At 45.8% G+C, this 22,859-nt stretch overlaps 1 protein-coding gene across 4 annotated transcripts in view; it reads left to right on the top strand.

The window, feature by feature from the left end:
- The window catches only part of AFF4 (ALF transcription elongation factor 4), a 902,368-nt gene that overhangs the window by 751,304 nt on the left and 128,205 nt on the right, over positions 1-22,859 (top strand). For all 4 annotated transcript variants that reach the window (XM_069244725.1, XM_069244727.1, XM_069244726.1 and 1 more), the window contains one exon: positions 11,084-11,127. In XM_069244725.1, coding sequence (XP_069100826.1) covers positions 11,084-11,127 — 44 coding nt within the window. The remainder of the gene's footprint in view (positions 1-11,083; positions 11,128-22,859) is intronic.

The following is a 22,859-nucleotide window of genomic DNA, read 5'->3' on the forward strand; positions in this document are numbered from 1 at the left end:
AGTGCAATTTTCACAGTTCCTGGGGGAGGTAAGTTTTTGTTAGTTTTACCAGGTAAGTACGACACTTACAGGGTTCAGGTCTTGGTCCAAGGTAGCCCACCGTTGGGGGTTCAGAGCAACCCCAAAGTTACCACACCAGCAGCTCAGGGCCGGTCAGGTGCAGAGTTCAAAGTGGTGCCCAAAACGCATAGGCTTCGATGGAGAGAAGGGGGTGCCCAGGTTCCGGTCTGCTTGCAGGTAAGTACCCGCGTCTTCGGAGGGCAGACCAGGGGGGTTTTGTAGGGCACCGGGGGGGACACAAGCCCACACAGAAATTTCACCCTCAGCGGCGCGGGGGCGGCCGGGTGCAGTGTTAGAACAAGCGTCGGGTTCGCAATGGAAGTCAATGAGAGATCAAGGGATCTCTTCAGCGCTGCAGGCAGGCAAGGGGGGCTTCCTCGGGGAAACCTCCACTTGGGCAAGGGAGAGGGACTCCTGGGGGTCACTTCTGCAGTGAAAGTCCGGTCCTTCAGGTCCTGGGGGCTGCGGGTGCAGGGTCTTTTCCAGGCGTCAGGGCTTAGGTTTCAGAGAGTCGCGGTCAGGGGAAGCCTCGGGATTCCCTCTGCAGGCGGCGCTGTGGGGGCTCAGGGCGGACAGGTTTTGGTACTCACAGTCGTAGAGTAGTCCGGGGGTCCCCCCTGAGGTGTTGGTTCTCCGGGTGCAGTGTTGCAAGTCTCACGCTTCTTGCGGGGAGATTGCAGGGTTCTTTAAAGCTGCTTCTTTGGATAAAGTTGCAGTCTTTTTGGAGCAGGTCCGCTGTCCTCGGGAGTTTCTTGTCGTCGTCGAAGCAGGGCAGTCCTCAGAGGATTCAGAGGTCGCTGGTCCCTTTGGAAGGCGTCGCTGGAGCAGAGTTCTTTGGAAGGCAGGAGACAGGCCGGTGAGTTTCTGGAGCCAAGGCAGTTGTTGTCTTCTGGTCTTCCTCTGCAGGGGTTTTCAGCTAGGCAGTCCTTCTTCTTGTAGTTGCAGGAATCTAAATTCTTAGGTTCAGGGGAGCCCTTAAATACTAAATTTAAGGGCGTGTTTAGGTCTGGGGGGTTAGTAGCCAATGGCTACTAGCCCTGAGGGTGAGTACACCCTCTTTGTGCCTCCTCCCAAGGGGAGGGGGTCACATCCCTAATCCTATTGGGGGAATCCTCCATCTGCAAGATGGAGGATTTCTAAAAGTCAGAGTCACCTCAGCTCAGGACACCTTAGGGGCTGTCCTGACTGGCCAGTGACTCCTCCTTGTTTTTCTCATTATCTCTCCTGGACTTGCCGCCAAAAGTGGGGGCTGGGTCCAGGAGGCGGGCATCTCCACTAGCTGGAGTGCCCTGGGGCATTGTAACACGAAGCTTGAGCCTTTGAAGCTCACTGCTAGGTGTTACAGTTCCTGCAGGGGGGAGGTGTGAAGCACCTCCACCCAGAGCAGACTTTGTTTCTGTCCTCAGAGAGCACAAAGGCTCTCACCGCATGAGGTCAGACACTCGTCTCTCAGCAGCAGGCTGGCACAGACAAGTCAGTCCTGCACTGAACCATTGGGTAAAATACAGGGGGTATCTCTAAGATGCCCTCTGTGTGCATTTTTTAATAAATCCAACACTGGCATCAGTGTGGGTTTATTATTCTGAGAAGTTTGATACTAAACTTCCCAGTATTCAGCGTAGCCATTATGGAGCTGTGGAGTTCGTTTTTGACAGACTCCCAGCCCATATACTCTTATGGCTACCCTGTACTTACAATGTCTAAGGTTTTGCTTAGACACTGTAGGGGCATAGTGCTCATGCACATATGCCCTCACCTGTGGTATAGTGCACCCTGCCTTAGGGCTGTAAGGCCTACTAGAGGGGTGACTTACCTATGCCACAGGCAGTGGGAGGTTGGCATGGCACCCTGAGGGGAGTGCCATGTCAACTTAGTCATTTTCTCCCATCAGCACACACAAGCTGGCAAGCAGTGTGTCTGTGCTGAGTGAGGGGTCCCTAGAGTGGCATAAGACTTGCTGCAGCCCTTAGAGACCTTCCCTGGCATCAGGGCCCTTGGTACCAGAGGTACCAGTTACAAGGGACTTACCTAGGTGCCAGGGTTGTGCCAATTGTGGAAACAATGGTACATTTTAGGTGAAAGAACACTGGTGCTGGGGCCTGGTTAGCAGGGTCCCAGCACACTTCTCAGTCAAGTCAGCATCAGTATCAGGCAAAAAGTGGGGGGTAACTGCAACAGGGAGCCATTTCTTTACACTAACCAATACTTATCTCCCCAGGAACTGTTGATTTTTGCACTGTCTACTTTTAAAATAGCTTATTGCCATTTTAACAGAAACTGTATATGTTATTGCTCTAATTCAAAGTTCCTAACTTATCTGTGTGGAGTACCTTGCATTTTATGTATTTACTTCAAATCTTGAACTTGTGGTTCTAAAAATAAATTAAGAAAATACATTTTTCTATTTAAAAACTATTGGCCTGGAGTAAAGTCTTTGAGTGTGTGTTCTTCATTTATTGCCTGTGTGTCCAGCAAATGCTTACCACTACCCTCTGATAAGCCTACTGCGCGACCACACTACCACAAAATAGAGCATTAGAATTATCTAATTTTGCCACTATCTTACCTCTAAGGGGAACCCTTGGACTGTGCACACTATTAATTACTTTGAGATAGTATATACAGAGCCAAGTTCCTACAATCAGCATTTAGTGTTATTTTCTTGGAGACCTCACCGAAAGCAAAGGGCTAAATCTTCTTCCTTATTCTCGGACTTCGGGCCCGGGGTTCTATATAAAGATCGAAAAGATGTAGGGAGCAGGGTCACACCTAACTTATCTCTCTATCTTGACCAGTAAGGACAAGCTCTCATTAACTAACGCACGTGCCCTCTGAGAACTATAAAATTGACAAATGACCTTCAGAAACTGGCCCTCTACCCCATAGTGATACAAAGTAGGCATTAAGTATTCACAGTTCACTCCATCAAATGCATTGGCCCCGTCAAGAGTCATAATAACCAACAGAGCCTTTGACGTTACTGCTAAATCAGTGCAGCCTATCAATGAATGTGTTAATTCCTGTAAGTGTATCCCGGGAAGGAAGCCCTTCTAATGTGTGACACTTTCAACCACACTTCTCACCTGCGAAGCCAGAAAACTGGCAGATCTTATAATCTCAGTTTGGCAGCGAGATCAGACGATACGACTGATATTCCGCAGGAGTTTTGTCCGGTTTCATGATTAAAGAGATTGTTGCCTCATTCTGTGACTCGGGTATGAGTGCACAAATAATAAGTATAGATTGAACAGTCTAGTCCAAACTTTACCCCTATGTAATTTCTTAACACCATTCAAAATCGCTCCTCTGTGAGCGCATGGTTTAAAACGTGCATATGAACTGATGTTAGCGTAGGCAGATGTTTACTTTACAGCCACTTTTATAGCTTCTCCATATCACAGGATAAATCTTCCTCATATAAGTCCTGAAAGTACCTATGGAACGCCTCCTCAATGCCTTCGGCATCTGCTATGATGACTCCTGATGTCAAATCCTGTATCTCCCTGAGTGGTTCCTGCTTCTTTCTGTTCTTGCTTTCCATGCTAGTAATGTCTCTCACTTTCTCCATATTCATAATTCCTGATCATGTTTACCTTCCCCTGCTACCTCACTCTCCCCTCCATCAATAACCTAAACTCCAACTGAAGCGAAGTTGGTGTTTTCTCTAGCACCTCTTTTGAGTCTTCTTCCAAAATGTCTGTTTTCATGGCAGCATCCACTCTGGTGCTCTCCTCTTCTAGCTGCTCTTTCATCAGCCTCTCCTTCCTACTCCAGGAGGTGGATATACCAAGAAGGGTCAATCTTAGCCAAGCTTTATAAGCATCCCAAGTTATACGAATTGGGGCAGAGGTCAAGTTATAGATAAAAAACCTCCCCCATCCCCTTTTTCAGCTCCTCTGCTATCTCAGGCTTAATGAGAAACTTTCGATTGAGTGTCAATCTCCCACATCCTTTCTGGTTTTAAATCTTAATTTTCAATATTAGGGCAGCGTGATCTGATAAATGTGTAGGGAGATGTGGTCTATTGTTAGACTCCTATCTGCCTCTTTGCGATCTACAAAAGGATTATGCGAGAGAGATTGACATAATTCTTGCTATGAAATGTGTAATCTGTGTTTGCCATTAATTTTTCCAGGCATCGCACAAGTTCAGAACCTCTATTATGAAGTGTAAATAGGCCCTCATCTTCAGGGTGCTTAATTGGAGGAGTTGTGATCACCTATCCAGGAAATTGTCTAACAAGATATTAAAATCACCTTCAAATATTAGGTGGCCCTTAAATTCCAGGAATACAGTGAGGAGCTGGGTCGGTAGATCGATTTCATCAATATTGGGGCCATTGTAACTTGCCAAGGTTAGTAACTTCTGACTTCTGCACCTGGCACCCTTCCCCCTTCATCTAACTTGTATCTCACAAGTTCTACCCCAGAATCTGACCTAATCACCAGGACTACTCCCTTTGTACAGTGCTGCCCAGTGGCTACTAGTTTCTCCACCCAGGTGTATTTCAGCATGAGGTTTCTGCAATCACGCATTTACAGATAGGTTTCTTGTAGCATTATATTTCCCTTTGACTCCCTCATGTATTGTACTGTCATCCGCTGTCTCCTTGCCACTCACAACCCTTTAACATTACAGCACAGAATAGAAGGGGACTGAATTGCACTGCTGGTCACCCATCTTTCCTGTGTTTGAGTCTCTATATCTCTGAACCGCCACCTTAACAGGAAATTAACTCAGATTTTATGGGGTTAGTTGTGACATGGCTTCAGCTTGAATGGATCTCGTTGTACCCTTTGAATTTTGTGCAGAAGGCCAAATGAGGACGAGATCTGTTTCAGAAATAGGAAATCTGTACTTTCCTTCTTCCATCAAGGTCCCAGTCATCTCCTAAACTTTTTGCCACCCAGGTTGGTCTCTGCATTCGGAGGCAATATCCTGAGGGGGAGTCTCCTTCCGGATCAGTCACTTGAGAGGCCTCAAAGCATGCTGGTCCTCTATTTCTTCTGGGCTCACTGAGGCGATCTCTTCTGAAGCCTCTATTGCAAGTAAGGCAAACCGATTTGCCTTAGGAAGGTCCGAGATAGGGAGTAACACCCCTACCCCACCGAGCCCAGGACTCAACCTCTTCTCTGGCATAGATGCTTCTTATCTGGAGAGCTGAGTTGCTGATCTGGAGTTAGGACTTGAAAGAAATCATAAGTAGGTTTCGCCATCAGAAATTCTTGAAGAGACTGGCAACCTGTCAAGATTTCTGCTGTGCTCTCAAGCAGTGTGCTCTTCAACGTTTTGTTCAAAAGAAGTGTTGTCAATATTTCTGCATAATTAGCAAAAATTCATGCCACTTTTTGAATTGGGGGTTTTTGATTGAGGTTTCTTTTTTTTATGATGTCGGATTTCCAGTTTCATGTACTCTTCCTGTCTCTGCTCGCCTCTTCCCACTCTTTCCGACTTTGTCAGAATCCTGAAAGAAACGAAAAGGACGTAAATCAGTTTGCTGATACTGTAGGAAAGTACCCCTTTTGGCATGGTTACCCCCCCAACACCACACACCTTTTGCCTGATATTGATGCTGACTTGACTGTGTGTGTGCTGGGATCCTGCCAACCAGACCCCAGCACCAGTGGTGTTCTTTCCCAAAAACTGACCCATTGCTCCCACAATTGGCACACTCCTGTCCACCGTTAAGTCCCTTGTAAAAGGAACACATAGTACCAAGGGCCCTGTGACCGGGGAAGGTCCCCAAGGGCTGCAGCATATATTATGCGACACCACAGAACCCCTCACCCACCACATGCACACTGCCATTGCAGATTGTGTGTGTTGTTGGGGAGGAAAAGGCAAAGTCGACATGGAACCCCTCTCAGGGTGCCATGCCCACAGACCACTGCCTGTGGCATAGGTAAGTCATCCCTCTAGCAGGCCTTACAGCCCTAAGGCAGGGTGCACTATACCACAGGTGAGGGCATAGCTGCAGGTGCAACATGCCCTTATAGTGTGTAACACCTCCCCCTGCAGGAACTGTAACACCCGGCAGTTAGCCTAGAATGCTCGTGCCTCTTGTTACAGTGCCCCAGGGCACTCCAGCTAGTGGAGATGCATTTGTCTTTTCCTTAGCTTTCTGCTGATTTTGCTTAATAGCATGCGATGCAGGCTTAGTTGTGGAACCTGTCCTGAGGGGTGGCAGCAGCTTGGGCTGTCTGGAAACCCTGTAAAGCTGGTGGTAGCAATGCTTGGGGTCGTCTAAGGAGCCCCCAGAGTGCACGGAATCCTCCTTTTAATACTTGCAACAGTATTGGGGTATGATTCTGACATATTTGATACCAAATATGCCCAGGTTTGGAGATAACATTATGTAGCTGGACATACATAGTGACCTATGTCCAGTACACATTTAAAATGGCGTCCCCGCCCTCATAAAGTCCAGTAAAATGAAACTGGAGTTCCTAGGTGAACCTCTGCTAGTGGAGGTGGGCCCTCACACGCAGTTACCTGCACCCTGCTCTCTGGCTGAGAGGGCCTACCATAGGGGTGACTTAGTGACCTGCTGCAGTGACCTGTAGTGACTGCAATGGTAGGCCTGTGGAACCCTTTGCATGCGCTCCCTGTGGCTGTCAGAATAAGTGCTGCACGCCCATAGGTATCCCCTGGTACCCCAATGCTCATGGTACCTAGGTACCATATACTAGAGAAAAAGGTACAGCTAGCAAATTAGAACGGTGAGAGCATAACCACTGGAGTCCTGGATAGCAGGATCCCAGTGGACACAGTCAAATATGCAGACAACAAGCAGAAAATGGAGGTAACCATGCCACAAAAGAAGGCACTTTCGTACACATGCCAGATGGCATATGCAGCCTCTGCAGTGTGACGTAAAGTTCCAGTGGGCACAGCATGAGGGGAATTTCTCAGACATGGTCCAGATCTCGGAGGGGACTGAGAAAGACCCAGTGGTGGCTTTCGAATCAGGATTGGGTCAGTGGCTGATCCTTCTCCTTTCCCCAACCAGATCTTACAGTGGTGACAGATGCGTCACTCCTGGGATAGGGCACATGGGAGAGGCTAGAGATCAGAGGTGTCTGGAGTCCACATCAGTCTTCTGGAGCTTCGGGCGTTCAGGCTTGCGTCGAAAGCATTTCTTCCCTCTCTCAAAGGGAAAGTAGTGCAGGTGTTCACGGACAATACTACTGCCATGTGATAGTGCAATAGGGTGGAGTAGGGTCCTGGACCCTTTGTCAGGATGCACTACGCCTCTGGACATAGCTGGAATATCAGGGCATTACCCTGGTGGTTTAACATCTGGCGATTCTCAACGCCAGAGTGGATGAACTCAGCCGTCGATGCACAGCCAATCACGAATGGCGTCTCCATCCAGAGGTGGTACAAGGTCTCTTTCAACAGTTGGTAGAGCCTTGGTTAAATCTGTTCGCCTCTGCAGACAACGTGCAATGTCAGGTGCTTTGCATGTTGAAGTTTCCAAGGCGCACTCGCTCGGAGACGCTTTTCATCTCGAGTGGAACTCCAGCCTCTTTTACGCCTTTCTGCCTATACCACTTCTGCGCAGAGTTCTCAAGAAGATCAGGAACAACAGGGCCCAAGTCACCTTGGTAGCTCCGGACTGGACACGGAGAGTATGGTATCCAGAGCTATTGAGCATGTCCATCGATCCTCCACTCAGAGTGCCTCTTCGGGCGGATCTTCTGTCGCAGCAACAGGGGACGGTTCTTCACCCGAACCTGTCCAACCTCCGCCTTCATGCGTGAAGATGGAGCGGCGACAGTTGACGACTTTGGATCTTCCACCCGAAGTCTGCGATGTTATCTTGGCAGCCAGGCGTCCCTCCACCAAAACTGTATACGCCTGTTGTTGGACCAAATTTGTGGCATGGTGCACCAACAAATCGGTTGATCCCCTCTCTACCCCTCTAGCCGAGGTTCTTTTGTTCATTCTTTCTTTGGCCCAGCAGGGCTGTGCTTTGGGCACCGTTAAAGGGTATTTATCTGCCATTTCGGCCTTCCTTGGGTTACCTGATCAGCCCTCACTTTTTAAGTCTCCTATTGTGAGTAGATTCTTAAAAGGCCTCACCATTTATTTCTTCCCACTCCATTTATCATGCCTCAGTGAGACCTCTGTCTTATCCTTACTTATTTAATGTGTAATCCCTTTGAGGCGATGCACAATTGTCCCTTATGGCTCCTCACTTTCAAAACTGTCTTTCTTGTTGCCATCACCTCTGCTCGGAGGGTGAGTGAGCTTCAAGCCCTTTCGTCCAAACCTCCATACTTATCTGTGCACCCTGACAAAGTGGTGTTGTGCACTAAAGCTTCCTTCCTTCCAAAGGTGGTTACGCCTTTTCATGAAGGCCAGTCCATCACCCTGCCTAATTTCTATGCACCCCCACATCCTTCTCCTGAGGAGAGACTCCACCCTCTGGACCCAAAAAGAGTGTTGGCGTTCTATTTTAATCGTACTAAAGATTTCCTGGTGGACGATCAACTCTTTGTTGGATATGTGGGTGCGAAAAAAGGGAAGGCGGTGCAAAAACATACCATCTCTCGATGGGTACTTCTTTGCATCAAAATGTGCTACACTTTGGCCTAAAAGCAATCCCCTGAGGGCTTGTGTGCTCATTCCACCAGGGCAACTGCTGCTTGGAGTGGAGTGGAGTTCCTGTCCTGGATATCTGCCAGGCAGCTATGTGGGCATCTCTGCTCACATTTGCTAAACACTACTGTCTGAACAGTCAGGTCTGTCGGGACGGCTATTTTGGTCGTTCGGTCCTGCAGGACTTCCTAGTATGATCTTAGGTTACAGCCCACCACAGAGCATGGCATTGCTTGGGTATCTATTCTAAGGTAGGAATCTGCAACTAGAAGTCTCTATCCGATGTACAAGTTACTTACCTTTGGTAACAAAATATCTGGTAGAAACATGTTCTAGTTGCAGTTTCCTTACCGACCCACCCATCCTCCCCGCTTGTGAACTGATTTCCAGGGATAGGGATTTCCCCCTCAGGTCCTTAGCTCGGGCGCAGCAATCTCAGTGTTCTTAGCAGCTCTGTGCTTTGATGTGGAAAGTCATTAAAAGAAACTGATGTCGCTGCGCGAAAGCACCATCGGTGTACTACTCCTGACGACATCACGGCGACTACAACGCCACCTACCGATGTGCAAGAGTATTGCTCGAAGAAAAATCTCCGCATCCAGTCTGATGCATTGGGGAAATTCTAAGGTAAGGAATCTGCAACTAGAAGATGTCTCTACCAGATATTTTGTTATCAAAGGTAAGTAACTTGTACTTCATTCCTTACTTCACCCTCCTGCGGGGGAAAAATCTAACAAAGGACTCGATGCCCGTGCACACTATCACCGAGAGGAGGAGTCACTCGAGCTCGTGACTCAAAAAAGCTTCTTAGAAGAAAAACAAATTGTAACACTCCAAGCCCAACACTACATGGCAAACGTATGCAAAGCATGTGAATTTGCAGCACTACATGCCACAAACAGATGTACACTAGGAAAGAGACATTTTTCATATTGAGTTGGCACATGTTGTGCTTCTGATGTCGGTATTCACCTATTTGCCTCGAAGGAATGGTAAAAAGTGGTGAAATTGATGTCAGCAGGCCAGCAAGAACTTTTTATGACTCCAGTGACATCAGACGGAGTTGCGTGCGGAGCCATGCAATTGTGACGTCCTCGTCGACGTGGAGACCTAGGGAAAGAATTTCCATTGAATGCTGGCACATTGTTAGAATTAATAAGGTGAGGAATCTACAGGTAATAAGATCCCAAGTCTAGGAATATGCACACTGGTCACAGTCAATTTGCTGTTCGGGCTGTGTCTCAGGGCACGGGGAGCTTTCTAAGTAACTATCAGCACACAAGAGCAGTGCTTATGTAGCTTCTGCACATCCTTTAAGGCATGGAACAGGGTCAGTGCGGAGCCACACACCTTACCTACGAGCACACAAAGACACTGCTGAAAATGGTGCCGGACCCAGTCTGATGCCTGGCAAATATTTAAAAAGTTAGAAATCTCTATGAGAATTCTGGTTGTGGTAGTCTCTACGAGAATGAGTGTAAACAAAGGTAAATAACTTGTTTTGTAAGATAGAACCGTGATGTCTGCATGAAACTACGCAGCTCTGGGTCCCAGGTTGGAAATGAGAAGGCTGGAGCCCTGGAAAAACATCCATGACAGTTTGGGGAAAAGTTAGATTACCAGACTGGGAGTTAACAATTTTTCCTGCAGGTTCCGAAAGCTTTGTCAGTCGGCTTCATTTACGTTTTTTTTTCAATTGTGAAATTCGCTGGTGCAAGTGAATGGACACCTTTTTTTGAAGGGTGGAATTACCTGGAAATTTAAATGTCTTTTGTAAGAGCAGAATTATTGCTTGGTTTCAGAATTTAAAAAACATATTTATGCTCTGTGGTCTTTTGTTAAACTGCACAGTTGCTCTTAAGTGCTCAAATTCCATTTTAATTACAACAACGTGAAGTTCAAATTTTGGATAGCTTCTCATCCCTACACTTGATTGCTTCATTTTTGCCTTCTGTCAGTTTTTTCTAAATTTGTTTGAACCATATTTATTTCTTAACTTTAGTGTTGTTTTTGGTGCTGTCCGCTTGTGGCAAGCTACCAGATGTGGTTCATGGATTCCTCACAGAAAGCTTCTTTTAATTTTAGGCTCCGTTTACATTTGGGTGCTCAGCCACAGACCAAGCTGAAGACAGAGGCGTGTCTACACCCTTTTTAGCAATCCTGTTTCTTTCAATGATGTAAATTTTCATTACTCACTGATGTTTAATAAGTTTAAGGTTATATTTTTAGATTTCTACATTTTTTTCTTTGTTGTTCTATAAAAACATCCTGTGTACCTTTGCAGAAATGTGCATTTGTAGTATTATTTGGCTTTCCCTCTGGTTCATGAAGCTAAAAAGTTGCTTTGCAAATATAAGACCTATGAATGTACTGTTCATATAAATCTGTACTGTCTGACAGACTTGAGTTCTTTCAACAGAATTCGTACAACAATTCTCAAGCTCCATCGCCTGGGTTAGGAAGGTGAGAAATAATTTGAATTTATTCTGTTCATTGTTTGTAAAAAGACAACCTGCACATTGTTTAAATAACCAATGTTTAGTAATCATTGATCAATAGCAAATAGGGCATTTTGATTGAGATGCGCTTTTTTGTTTGTTTTTGTTTTTCTTTAAAATTTGGATGGCTTTTTCTTTCACTTTAGCGTAAGATGACAATCTATAATAATATTGTCTATTACTGAGGCAGTTACACAGGTCTTGTTAAAATGTTTTTGGCACCCTGCCGTTGTCTCTAGGGGATCAATAATTGAGTGTCCTTTACCGACGGCTGAGAGCCGGACAAATAATAAGAAAGAGTACACCCCTTGGCTTTCTCACGGCTGGTAGTATTGTTGATGTAAGTTCCTCCAGAGAGAGAGCTGGACGGCTAACTCCAAGCCTAAGACTTAGTCCATAGAAATAAACTACTTCTGGCACACTGAACAAAAGCAGACATGTCTGGTCACAGAGAACATGAAAAACAAATAAGGGAGGATCCATCTATGGAGGAGACCAGTTTCTCTGGGGAAGAGGATATCGCTCAGCGGTTTATATTTCCGAGGAACATCACTAACATGCTGACCTCAAAGAGATTTCCTCATATGTCTAGGTACGTGAATAAACTCAAAGTGATGTCCAAATTTCTTTAGATTGCCTTAAACTCAGACTTCTAAAACTGTTCAAAGAGAAGGCATCTAAGTCTACCCTTAAACCGTCAAAACCAAAACCTTTGGGGGCACATAAAAGGTTGCAGACATTAATAAATCCTATCTTTATGGCTCAAAAGAAAAGACAGCCACAGAGTAATTACTGAAATGCTTGCACTTGAATTCTGATGACTATCAGGATTGAAGGGGAAGAGCATTAACTAAGAAAGATCAACATGGCACCCTGAAAACCCATTTTACCAAGGCAGAAAAGAACAGCAGCACTGAATGTTGAAAAAGAAAATAAATATTGCTGTATACAAAATATCAAGATCTTTAGTGATCAAAAGAAAAAGGGGTGATACAGCCAATTGAACAGAAGAGTAAACCCCCAGTTGTGCCAAAAGAGGTGTATTGTTAGAAAGACTCAGTTGCAGAAGATATCGCAGTTTGTACCAGAGGTTGAAGATGGCACCATCTACCACATTTAGGAAGATGATAAAATATGTCACAATGCTGATGCTGACTCAGTCACACCATCTCCCCCCCAACCAAGCTTCCCTCCCCCCGAGGAACATAATATCCTACTAAACCATCTCCACCTGATGATATATCAATATATCATCAGTGAATGAGGGAGCAGTGATCATTTACAGAATTCAGATGTAAAATTAGACTTTGTTGTAACAATGAGGAAAAGGTCATTGTATCCAGCTACTCAAAGTACTCATCCAGACAGGACAGTAAAAAATAACTGGAGGTGTTGAGCAAAAAAATGAAAATCTCTGGCTATGCAGGAGGGGCATAGCTAAATCCAGTGGGCTCCCCTTTAGGTATATGCACCAACAAAGGAAGGACACAGATAAATTGAGCACCTGCCTGAAGAAAAACAAAAAGGCATAATCTATAATGAAAGAAGGTGAAACAGTTGACCACGCTGGGCTAAAATCTGCATTATATTTAGCAGCTACTGACAGACAGCTTACAGGTATAGTTTTACGTAGACCCTTTTAGACTTGTATTGCAGGCTGTAAGCAAGATGTATAAGCCAATATACTGGAAATACTAGAGATGCCTTTCGAAGGTAATCACCTACTTGGTCCAGAAGTTGACCGGTCGCACAAGGTAAGGCTAGTGAAACGGCTATCGCTATCAGGGCATTACAGGGGATGAAAGGTACATTTAGAAGAGCAGGTTTATCGGATAGGGGTGTTGGGGTGGGAGGAGGCAACCTTACACCACACAGTTTGAGACAGTCTTTAGGAAGCATGTTTTCACCTCTAGCCTAGTGGCACTGCCTCATCTGCCCCAAACTCATTTTTGAGGTGTTGGAAAAAGCAGAGGTCATCCTCCAGGGAATGGGTTGGGCTTTCTCACACAATGAACAGACCTCATCCTTTACACCACTTCCACCCCCAGAGCAACATCTATCCCGATAAGAGTGCAGAGTAATGGCTTATAGCATCTAGCAGAAAATAACATCAGACAAGTGGGTGCCCATAAAAGTATTACTTATTTCATAGAATTCCAAAAGACACCATCCACAATAAAATCAAATAGACAAAACTGCAAAGCAGACCAAATATGCATTCTGCAACAAGAGATTCAGTAACTGTCTAATGAATGCAAAATCTGTTTTTTTCACTCCACAAAGTAGACACATTAATGTATTCTACTTTTCCTTAACATAGCAAAATATAACTGAGACTAACACTGGATCGGCAATGTGTGAAAATGCAACAAAATGCGTAGGTTCCATATGATAACCTTTTGAGAGTTGATAGCACACGCTTTAGCCTACCAATACCATGGTTGGTGAAAACACTGGATGATCAAATTCTCTTATACCAGATATCTGTTCTAGCAGGGAGGACAGTAATGAACCTAATTAGTTTGGTGCCATACTTTTATTTATTTTGCAAGACTATATAGGAAACCATCTGGGAATGATTGAGCACAGATACAGTGGGACTTGGGTGTACCTAGTGGTCATTACAAGTATGGTGTCCACAAATAGCAAAAATGGTGGAACAAAGACAATATGACAATAGTTAGTTAATTCAAAACACCCATCTTTCAAGCCATCATAGTGGATACATCAAATTTATGCTGGGGTGCATGTTGAAAAGTAAATAATTAGGAGTCCGAGGCCCTAGCAAGAATTCCTCTGAAATGTTAAATTACCTGGCTCAGCAGACTGATTTCTGTCTCTGAATGCTTTCCAAGGCCAAATAAACAATACAGTGTATGCATTGACAGACAACCCACTGCAGTATTTCTGCTTGGCAAACAGGGAGGCACAGTTTCATATCCCCTGTTAAAGTTGGTGCTGGACATTTAGGAAAGAATCATAGCCAGAAAGGTCTCCAATGTGGCAAACCACACACAGGGCTGGTCAACATTCTTGCTTACTAATCAAGCAGATGGACAAGCACCTCCCATAAGTGGGAACTAAAAAAGTCCAAATGATCCTGAAATTTTGAGGGACCACTAAACATAGATTTGTTTGCCACAGGAAAAAAGTTAAATCTTCGCATCTAGGCACTACCATGCCGCGTCATGGGGAAATGTACCATTGATAAGCTGGTGCGGAATACTTGCTTGTGCCTTTTTCAAGGTGATAATTACAGAGCATCCAAAAGTATACTTTGGGTGTGGCTTTCGTCTCTCATGCAAATAGCACATTAGAATGTTATTATAATGCCTGCCACATGGATGTACTAATGCAAGGGGGGTATATTGCCTCCTGTTGCAAATGCTGTACAACAAGCAGCTTGAATCCTGAAGTAGCAAACTCAGTCACTTAACCTTGTTGAAAAAATATGATTTTTATAAGGGGTGTACATAGGCCCTTAACAGGGTAATGTTACATATTTAAATGGATAACATACTTTATCAATGTTCTCAGAACAATATTCAGGATCAGTTAACTAGTGAAAATGACTTGGGTATTTTGCACATTTGGTAGAGTAGAAGGTCAATTATGTGTCATTGAGGGTACATGTAGGAAGTTGGCTCTTTATGTGGTAAATCAATAACTAGATACACAGAGTTAAGAGTCCATGGGTTCCCTAATGAACGGACAGGGCATGCTATGAAATCCCAAAGTGCTCTATTTGGAGGTAGTGTGGTTGAGCAGCCTTAGGCTTAACACAGAGTAGTACAAGACATCTACAAATACATACATTAGTCAATAAATGAGCCACAAATCAAAAAGGAGATGCACACCAATTTTTAAAAATAGCAGGTTTCCCTTTATATATGTTAAGGCATCAGAAAAGAATTGTTCAGGTAAGTACGCTTTTAAATAGAAATTATTTTCACATTAAAAAGTGGACACAGTGCAATTTCTGAGTTCTGCAGTGTTATCCTATTGGAGCAAAAACAAGTTCTGCAAACAAGTAGAGTACTTACAAGACCAATCTCCAGAAGTTAAGGTGAGTGGTGGACAAGGTCTAAGTAGCACCAGCAGTACACCACCAACTGCACAGGGGCCGCTGGATGCAGGGTGCAAAACAGCGTTGGGTGCCCAATGCATTTCAGCGGAGATCGGTCACTGGGAAAAGAGGCTGCAAACTCTAGCCAACAAGCCAGTGGTGCTGAACCAACAGCAGGGCTCAGGCCTCATGATGCTTGGACACAGGTAGAAATCTCTGGTCATCTTCTCTACTGCCCAGGGTTTACGGGTCCAATGGAGTCTTCAGGCATCTGTTATTCCTTACCGTAGCAGTCAAGGTAGAGGGGGGGGGGCCCTCTCTTTGACAAATGCCCAGCCTGTGGGAGGAAAACAACTAAGCAGACCCTCATGAGGTGTGTAGTCTCTGCTTCCCAGAGAATCATGTTCCTGTGTCTTGCCATCACTGTAGGAACTTTTCTAAACGCACCCTGAAAGACCGAGAAAATTTACCTCCATGGTATAGAGTGGCAAAGAATACAACAGATGAAGTCATAAGGTGGGACCTCAGAGCAAGGAGAGGGTCAGACCTCTACCAGGGCTCTGTCAAATATCTCTGGAGAGTGTGCCAGGAAGAAAACAGCAGAAAAACACCACCTGTCGAGGTGAGGTGCAGCACCTACTTGTTCGCTGTCTATCCATGGTTCGATGTTGAGGAAACGTCGCCAGTCAGCGTCAAGACATGGGGTGTCGACGTCATTCACACCATTGACTCGCAGACCTAGTTATCAATCGAGGACAATACGCTCAGCGCCGAGATACAGATCTCAGTCGAGGCTCTGCAGAAGAATGACATCAAGATCCACCCTGTCGTCGAGGCACTGACATCAGTCACAGTCCACAAACAGGTCTACGTAGAGGTGTTGAGAACCCTCTCACTGTCCACAAGGCGATAGGAAAGAGGAGGCACATTTATACCTCTCCAGATTCAGAGTATTCAAGAACATACTCCCCTTCAAGGGACGCACCAGGTTCTCCTCTGCCAGTGCCATCTCTCCTCAACCTCCTCCACCGCCTGCCCTTTCCCCTCCTTCACTGGCACCAGTTGCTCCCACAACGAGGCCTACATCTCGGCCTACATTGTGCTATCACTCTAGGCGACACCGAGACAGCTCAAGGCGCTCAACTCTGTTATCCAGACATTCCCATAATCTTCACCACCCACAATGATCCTGGTCCAGACACACTACGGAAACATCTACAGGACGATACTCTCCACCTCTTTTAGACGCCCCACCTTCACGCACATCTCCAGTGGATGAGTTCACCACCTTTCAGGAAGTCTTGGTGAGGGGAGCTGCAAGACTGAACATTGTGATGTCAACTCCAGCTCCATCGACATCCATAATCTTTGAAGCCCTTCAACATAGGTCAGCATCAAAACCTTTGCTGCCACTACTGCCAGGACTATTAGAACAGGCTATGGACCTTCTCTTAACACCAGCCTCTGTGAAGCCAGCTCCATTCAGGCCTCAGAAAAAATAATACCCTATGGAGCAAGATCCTGCCTTTCTGCGTACATACAAAACACCTGACTCTCATTGTAGTAGCAGCAAAGAAACACTGTGCCACTGTTCCCACTTCAGTTGTTCCTCCTGATAAAGAAAGTCTGAAGTTAATTCAATGGGTCGAAAGGTTTGCAGTACAGCAGCAACCACAATGAAACCGGCGAGCTCAACCGCTATTTTAGGCCGGTATGACAGGGCTGTATGGGACCCCATGCAACACTTTGTTGATCATCTCCCACGAGAGAAACAGGAAGACTTTGTTGAAATCCTCAATGAGGGATTACTGATGCCTAATCAAATAATTAGTGCTGCTGCACATTCTTCACTACTAGCAGCACATGAGTACTGCCACGGGGTCGCTCTCGGAAGGCACTCTTGGCTTCATCTTATCTCTCTCAAGCCAGAATCACAGCAGAGAATATCTAATCTGCCATTTTCCGGTATCACACTTTCCGGAAGCCACACCAATGTTGAGATGGCAAAAATGAAAGTGGAAATGGAGATTCTGAAGACAGTTGGTGTAGGAAAGTACCCTCTTTTTGGCATGGTTACCCCCACTTTTTTGCCTGTTGTCCGTGCGCATAGACTGTTTTCACGGGGATCCTCTTAACCAGGACTCTAGTGCCTGTGATCTCTCCCTCTAAATTTGGTTGGTAGGACTTTTGTGCACTCCACAGTTAGCATACTGGTGCCCCCTTATAAGTTCCTAGTATATGGTACTTAGGTACCCAGGGCTTTGGGCACCAGGGGTTCCCCAACTGAGGGAAGTGTGTAAGAGCAGGAAACTGAAGTCAGGGAGGGCCCCTTACAAGAGTCTGCTCCTAGGCCTTCTCCTCCAGGATGACCAGGACCATGCTGGTGGCCAGGAGGAGAGGGAGGAGGGTGTAGACTTTAGCCCTCAAGTGTTAAAAAGGGAATACCCAGACACTGAGGAAGGTCAGGAGGGTGCTTCCGAGGTTCTCAGGGTCCCTAGTAAACCCACTAGTACAGCTGGGAGCACTACAGGTAGTGTGAGGGGAAGCCATGTTAGTAGGCCCACCTTTGTGCCCAGAGGGCTAGTTCCGAGGGTTAGTGACACAAGGGACTGATCCCCCCTCTGCCCACACGTCACCTCAGTATCTGAGGGGACATGCTGCTCAAATCCAGAAGAAGACTCCTAAGGCAGGGAGCTCAGGAAGCTGAGACTGGAGGAGGCCAAGCAGAGACTGCAACAGCTAGCCCTAGATAGGTAGGGAGGCATTGGCAGTGGAGAGGAAGTGACAGGGTTTGGGGTTAGTACCCCATCTTGGCAGCAGCTTTGGTTTCAGGGAACCAGGGTCAGGGAGGACTCTTTCGATTCCAGAAACCTTAGTAAAGTTGTTCCCCCTACAAGGTGGGGGGTGACATCTATAAGTGGTTCTCTGCTCTGGAGAGGGCCTGTAAACTACAGAGGGTCCCCCAGTGGCAGTGGGCTGCTATCCTTTGGCTTGCCTTCTCTGACAAGGGTAGGGATAAACTCCTTACTGTCAGAGAGAAAGATGTGGATAACTACACAGTTTTATAATCTGCTCTTTTGGATGGTTTTGGTGTCACCACAGAACAGTTCAGGTTAAGGTTCGGGGAGACCAGGAAAGAGTCCTCACAAGATTGGGTTGATTTTGTGGATTGCTCTGTGAAGGCTTTGCAAGGCTGGTTACATGGTAACAAGGTCACGGATAATGTGGGCTTATACAACCTGATTCTTAGATAGCATATACTTAATAATTGTGTGCCTGACTTGTTGCACCACTACTTGGTAGACTCAGATCTGACCTCTTCCCAAGAACTGGGAAAGAAGGCAGACAAATGGGTCAGAACAAGGGTGAGCAGAAAAGCTCACACGGGGTGACAAAGAAAGGAAACCGGTACGCCTCAGGACAAGGGTAGGGACAAAAACAAACCAAAAGAGTCTTCACCAGGCCCACAAAATTCTTCTGGGGGTGGGTCCACAACCTCTTCCTCTTCCCATAACAAGAAGCTTTGGTATTTTGTTTGTAGGACCATAGGCCAGAAGACACATCCTGCCCCAAGAAAAGAACCAAGCCTCCCATCAGTGCAACCCCCACCTCTGCTACTAGTTCTCATAGTAACAGCGGTAGTGATGGGTCAGGTAACAGCCAATTCAAGGGTGTAGCTGGGCTCCCTTTAGGGAGTGTGGTGGGGGCTGGCTTAGTTAGGAAGATTATTGAGGCTGTTTTAGTCTTGGATGGGGTCATTGATCTTGCCACCTTTGCTGCCTGTCCCCTCAACCTGGGTAAATACAGGTGTAGGAAAATGGCTCCCTGTTGGTTAACCCCCACTTTGCCTGATATTGATGCTGACTTGACTGTGAAGTGTGCTGGGACCATGCTAACCAGGCCCCAGCACCAGTGTTCTTTCACTTAAAAATGTACCATTGTTCCACAATTGGCACATCCCTGGCACACAGGTAAGTCCCTTTTAAAAGGTACCAATGGTACCAAGGGCCCTGTGACCAAGGAAGGTCCCTAAGGGCTGCAGCACGTATTGTGCCACCCTAAGGGTCCTCTCACCTAACACATGCAGACTGCCATTGTAGATTGTGTGTGTTGGTGGGGAGAAAAAGGCAAAGTCAACATGGCATCCCCCTCAGGATGCCATGCACACAAAATGCTGCCTGTGGCATAGGTAAATCACCCCTCTAGCAGGCCTTAAAGCCCTAAGGCAGGGTGCACTATACCACAGGTGAGGGCATAGCTGCATGAGCAATATGCCCCTACAGTGTCTAAGTCTATTCTTAGACATTGTAAGTACCGGGTGGCCATATTAAGAATATGGCCTGGGAGTTTGTCAAAACGAACTCCACAGCTCCATAATGGCTGCACTGAATACTGGGAAGTTTGGTATCAAACCTCTCAGAATAATAAACCCACACTGAGGCCAGTGTTGGATTTATTACAAAATGCAGACAGAGGGCATCTTAGATGATGCCCCCTGTAATTTACCCAATCCTTCAGTGCAGGACGGACTGGTCAGTGCCAGCCTGCCACTGAGATGAGTTTCTGCCCCCCTGGGGTTAGAGCCTTTGTGCTCTCTGAGGACAGAAACAAAGCCTGTACTGGGTGGAGGTGCTTCTCACCTCCCCCTGCAGGAGATGTAACACCTGGTGGTGAGCCTCAAAGGCTCACGCCTGTTGTTACAGCGCCCCAGGGCATCCCAGCTAGTGGAGATGGCCACCCCTCCGGCCACTGTCCCCACTTTTGGTGGCAAGGCTGGAGGAGATAATGAGAAAAACAAGGGGGAGTCATTCCCCAGTCAGGACAGCCCCTAAGGTGTCCTGAGCTGAGGTGACCCCTGCCTTTAGAACTCCTCCAACTTGAGTTTGGAGGATTCCCCCAATGGGATTAGGGATGTGCCCCCCTCCCCTCAGCGAGGAGGCACCAAGAGGGCGTAGCCCCCCTCCAGGACAGACCCAAACAGACCCCTAAATTCAGTATTTAGGGGTGACCCCGAACCCAGGAAATCAGATTCCTGCAACCTGAAGAAAGGACTGCTGACCTGAAAGCCCCACAGAGATGACGGAGGCTATAACGGACTTGGCCCCAGCTCTACCGGCCTGTCTTCCGACTCAAAGAATCTGCTCAGCGAAGCATCCAGCGGGACCAGTGACCTCTGAGGACTCAGGACTGCCCTGTACCTAAAAAACCAAGAACCTCCTGAGAACAGTGGCTCTGTTAAACAGCAACAAGAAACCAACTTTAAAGAGACTCTAGCTTCCCGCCAGAAGCGTGTGTCTTCACACTCTGCACCCGACGCCCCCGGCACAAGTTGGGAGAAACCAACAATGCAAAGAGGACTCCAAGGCGACTCCAATGACGTGGACACCCTGAGTCGACCTGTTGAAGGAACAAAAACAGGGCACTCCAGAAAGTAGTCCGAACAGTATATTCCAAAATAGAAATGAGTCCAAGGTTCAATCAATGGTGTTTTTCAAGGAAATAAGGTTTATTCCTTGTGAGTATATACATTCCGCCAACACGTTTCGTCCAAAGGACTTTTTCAAGGCTCTGGATCAGAAATCATAAACAGAGAATGTAATGATCAGAAATGTAGTAGAGCATATTGGAAATTGGAGACACTGGAGTAAGAGAAGAGAGAAAAAGTATATGAAATAGAAGTATACAGGGAGAATAAATTGGGTGAGCGGAAGCAAGAAGAATGGGTGAGGAAGCAGGTGAGGGTGTACCGTTGCAAAACCCAGAGCGTCTGATTTCAATGAGTAAGAAGAAAGGGATTAAAATCTGTGAGGGAGTGAAATAGATATCAAAAACAGACAGGGGGTGGGAGAAGACCATAGTTGGTGAACACACAGGTCAAACAAATGTGCTCTAAGTAAGAATCGTGAACCAAGCACAGATGAAAGTGGGTGAGATCATGGCTTGCTAGGAAAGCCAAAAAGCTGAATAAGCTTGTTCATGTGCCTCTGTAACCATAAATTAAAAAATTACGTCAGAATATCCACACCCAGTGGGGAGGTGATGTAATCATGCCATATAGGTAAGGAGGCACCGTACCAAAATTGTAGGTAAAGGAGGTTCAGATATAAGAGGTTGAGGAAATCATATAATCCATCGGTGTTCCTGTGGTGATCCAGGTAAGTTATTCCGGTTTAGTGAAAAATGTAGTAACCAAAATAGGTTGTTATGGCATCATGTGTCCAAGGTGAGGTATTGGAGGAAAGGGCCATGATAAGCCCATGGAAAACTAAAAATTAAAAAATGAGGTATATGAAGTTAGTTACTATTGAAGATAAAAAAGTTGTGATATGACGATATTGAGATAAAAAAGGGAGGGGGACCCGAGAAGCATGGTTGATATTAAATATATTGAAGGACAACCTGTGTTTCAGTGAACGTATTTCCATAATGGCCGTAATGACAAAGTGAGCAGAAAGAAACAGATAAGAGATCTACTAATGAGTGCAGACAAATAATGAACCATGATGCCGTGTGATACAATTAAAAGGGTGTCCGAGGAGCAATCTACCAAGCAAGGACTTCACAAGGATGTTAAACTTATAAACATGTGGGGGTGTGAATCACCGATAACTGCATAGACAGTGGGATGTATATCGTGCGGCTGGGAAAGTTAAAACGCGGCATGTAAAATGCCATGAAACGTGCGTTGACGTGGGGAAACCGGCAGGTAGGAAAGGCCAAAATAGCGCTTGCCGCTGGTTCAGCTAGCACAAACTAGAGTCGGTATAGCTAAATCAGAGGATGCATATTAAAAAATATGGGTCAAAACGGAGTAGTTTGAAGGAATGAAATCTTACCGAGAAGCTAACGTCGGTTGTATGTCAGGACGTTCAGGAAATGCTCGTACGTATGGCTTGTATGGGCCGTCTAGATTAATGATTCCTCGAAAGTAGAAAAAGGGCAAGTTTGAGGAGGTGCACCAATGGGACTGTAACCATGGACGCCATATAGGGAAGGGTCAGTGTGTTATAATAGACATAGTGGTGTTTTAAGTGAGGTAGTGTATAGATATAAAACATGGTAATATAGATAAATAGTTCAGAAAGGCAGGATGTTAGAATTATAACAGTGTGGAGAGAGGGTATATGTAGAGAAAAAGATATACAGTAGTGATGAGATTATAGTATGTAACAGTCTCCGTGTGTCTATGTACATGAGAGGCAGTACATACGTGCATCCCAGCTTATTATACCCCGTCTAATAAAAACATTAATATAATAAAAGCCAATGTGGTTTTACTATTGGGCCAACCTGTCAAAAACAATAGTAAAGATCATGGAAATAAGTGTAAACAGAACTAATAAACATATATATCACAAAATAACACGTGTTACGGTGATAGTGTGTTGACGAGAGAGCCAGCATGATCAAATATATACAGAGGGTATATGGTCAAATAACAAGAGAAATATTATGGCAGTATCACACATAAACATACAGTTTTTGAAGGTTAACGTAATCATATAGGGGACAGGAACCAATTTTATGTGCATAGGTAAAGAATCATAGGAATACATGTAGGTCCTTCTCGATGTTGAGGCCTTTTTCCACAGCCCTCAGTTTGACGATCCAGCTACTCTCAAGAAGTCTAA

Source organism: Pleurodeles waltl, chromosome 7, assembly GCF_031143425.1.
Source record: "Pleurodeles waltl isolate 20211129_DDA chromosome 7, aPleWal1.hap1.20221129, whole genome shotgun sequence".
NCBI lineage: Eukaryota > Metazoa > Chordata > Amphibia > Caudata > Salamandridae > Pleurodeles > Pleurodeles waltl.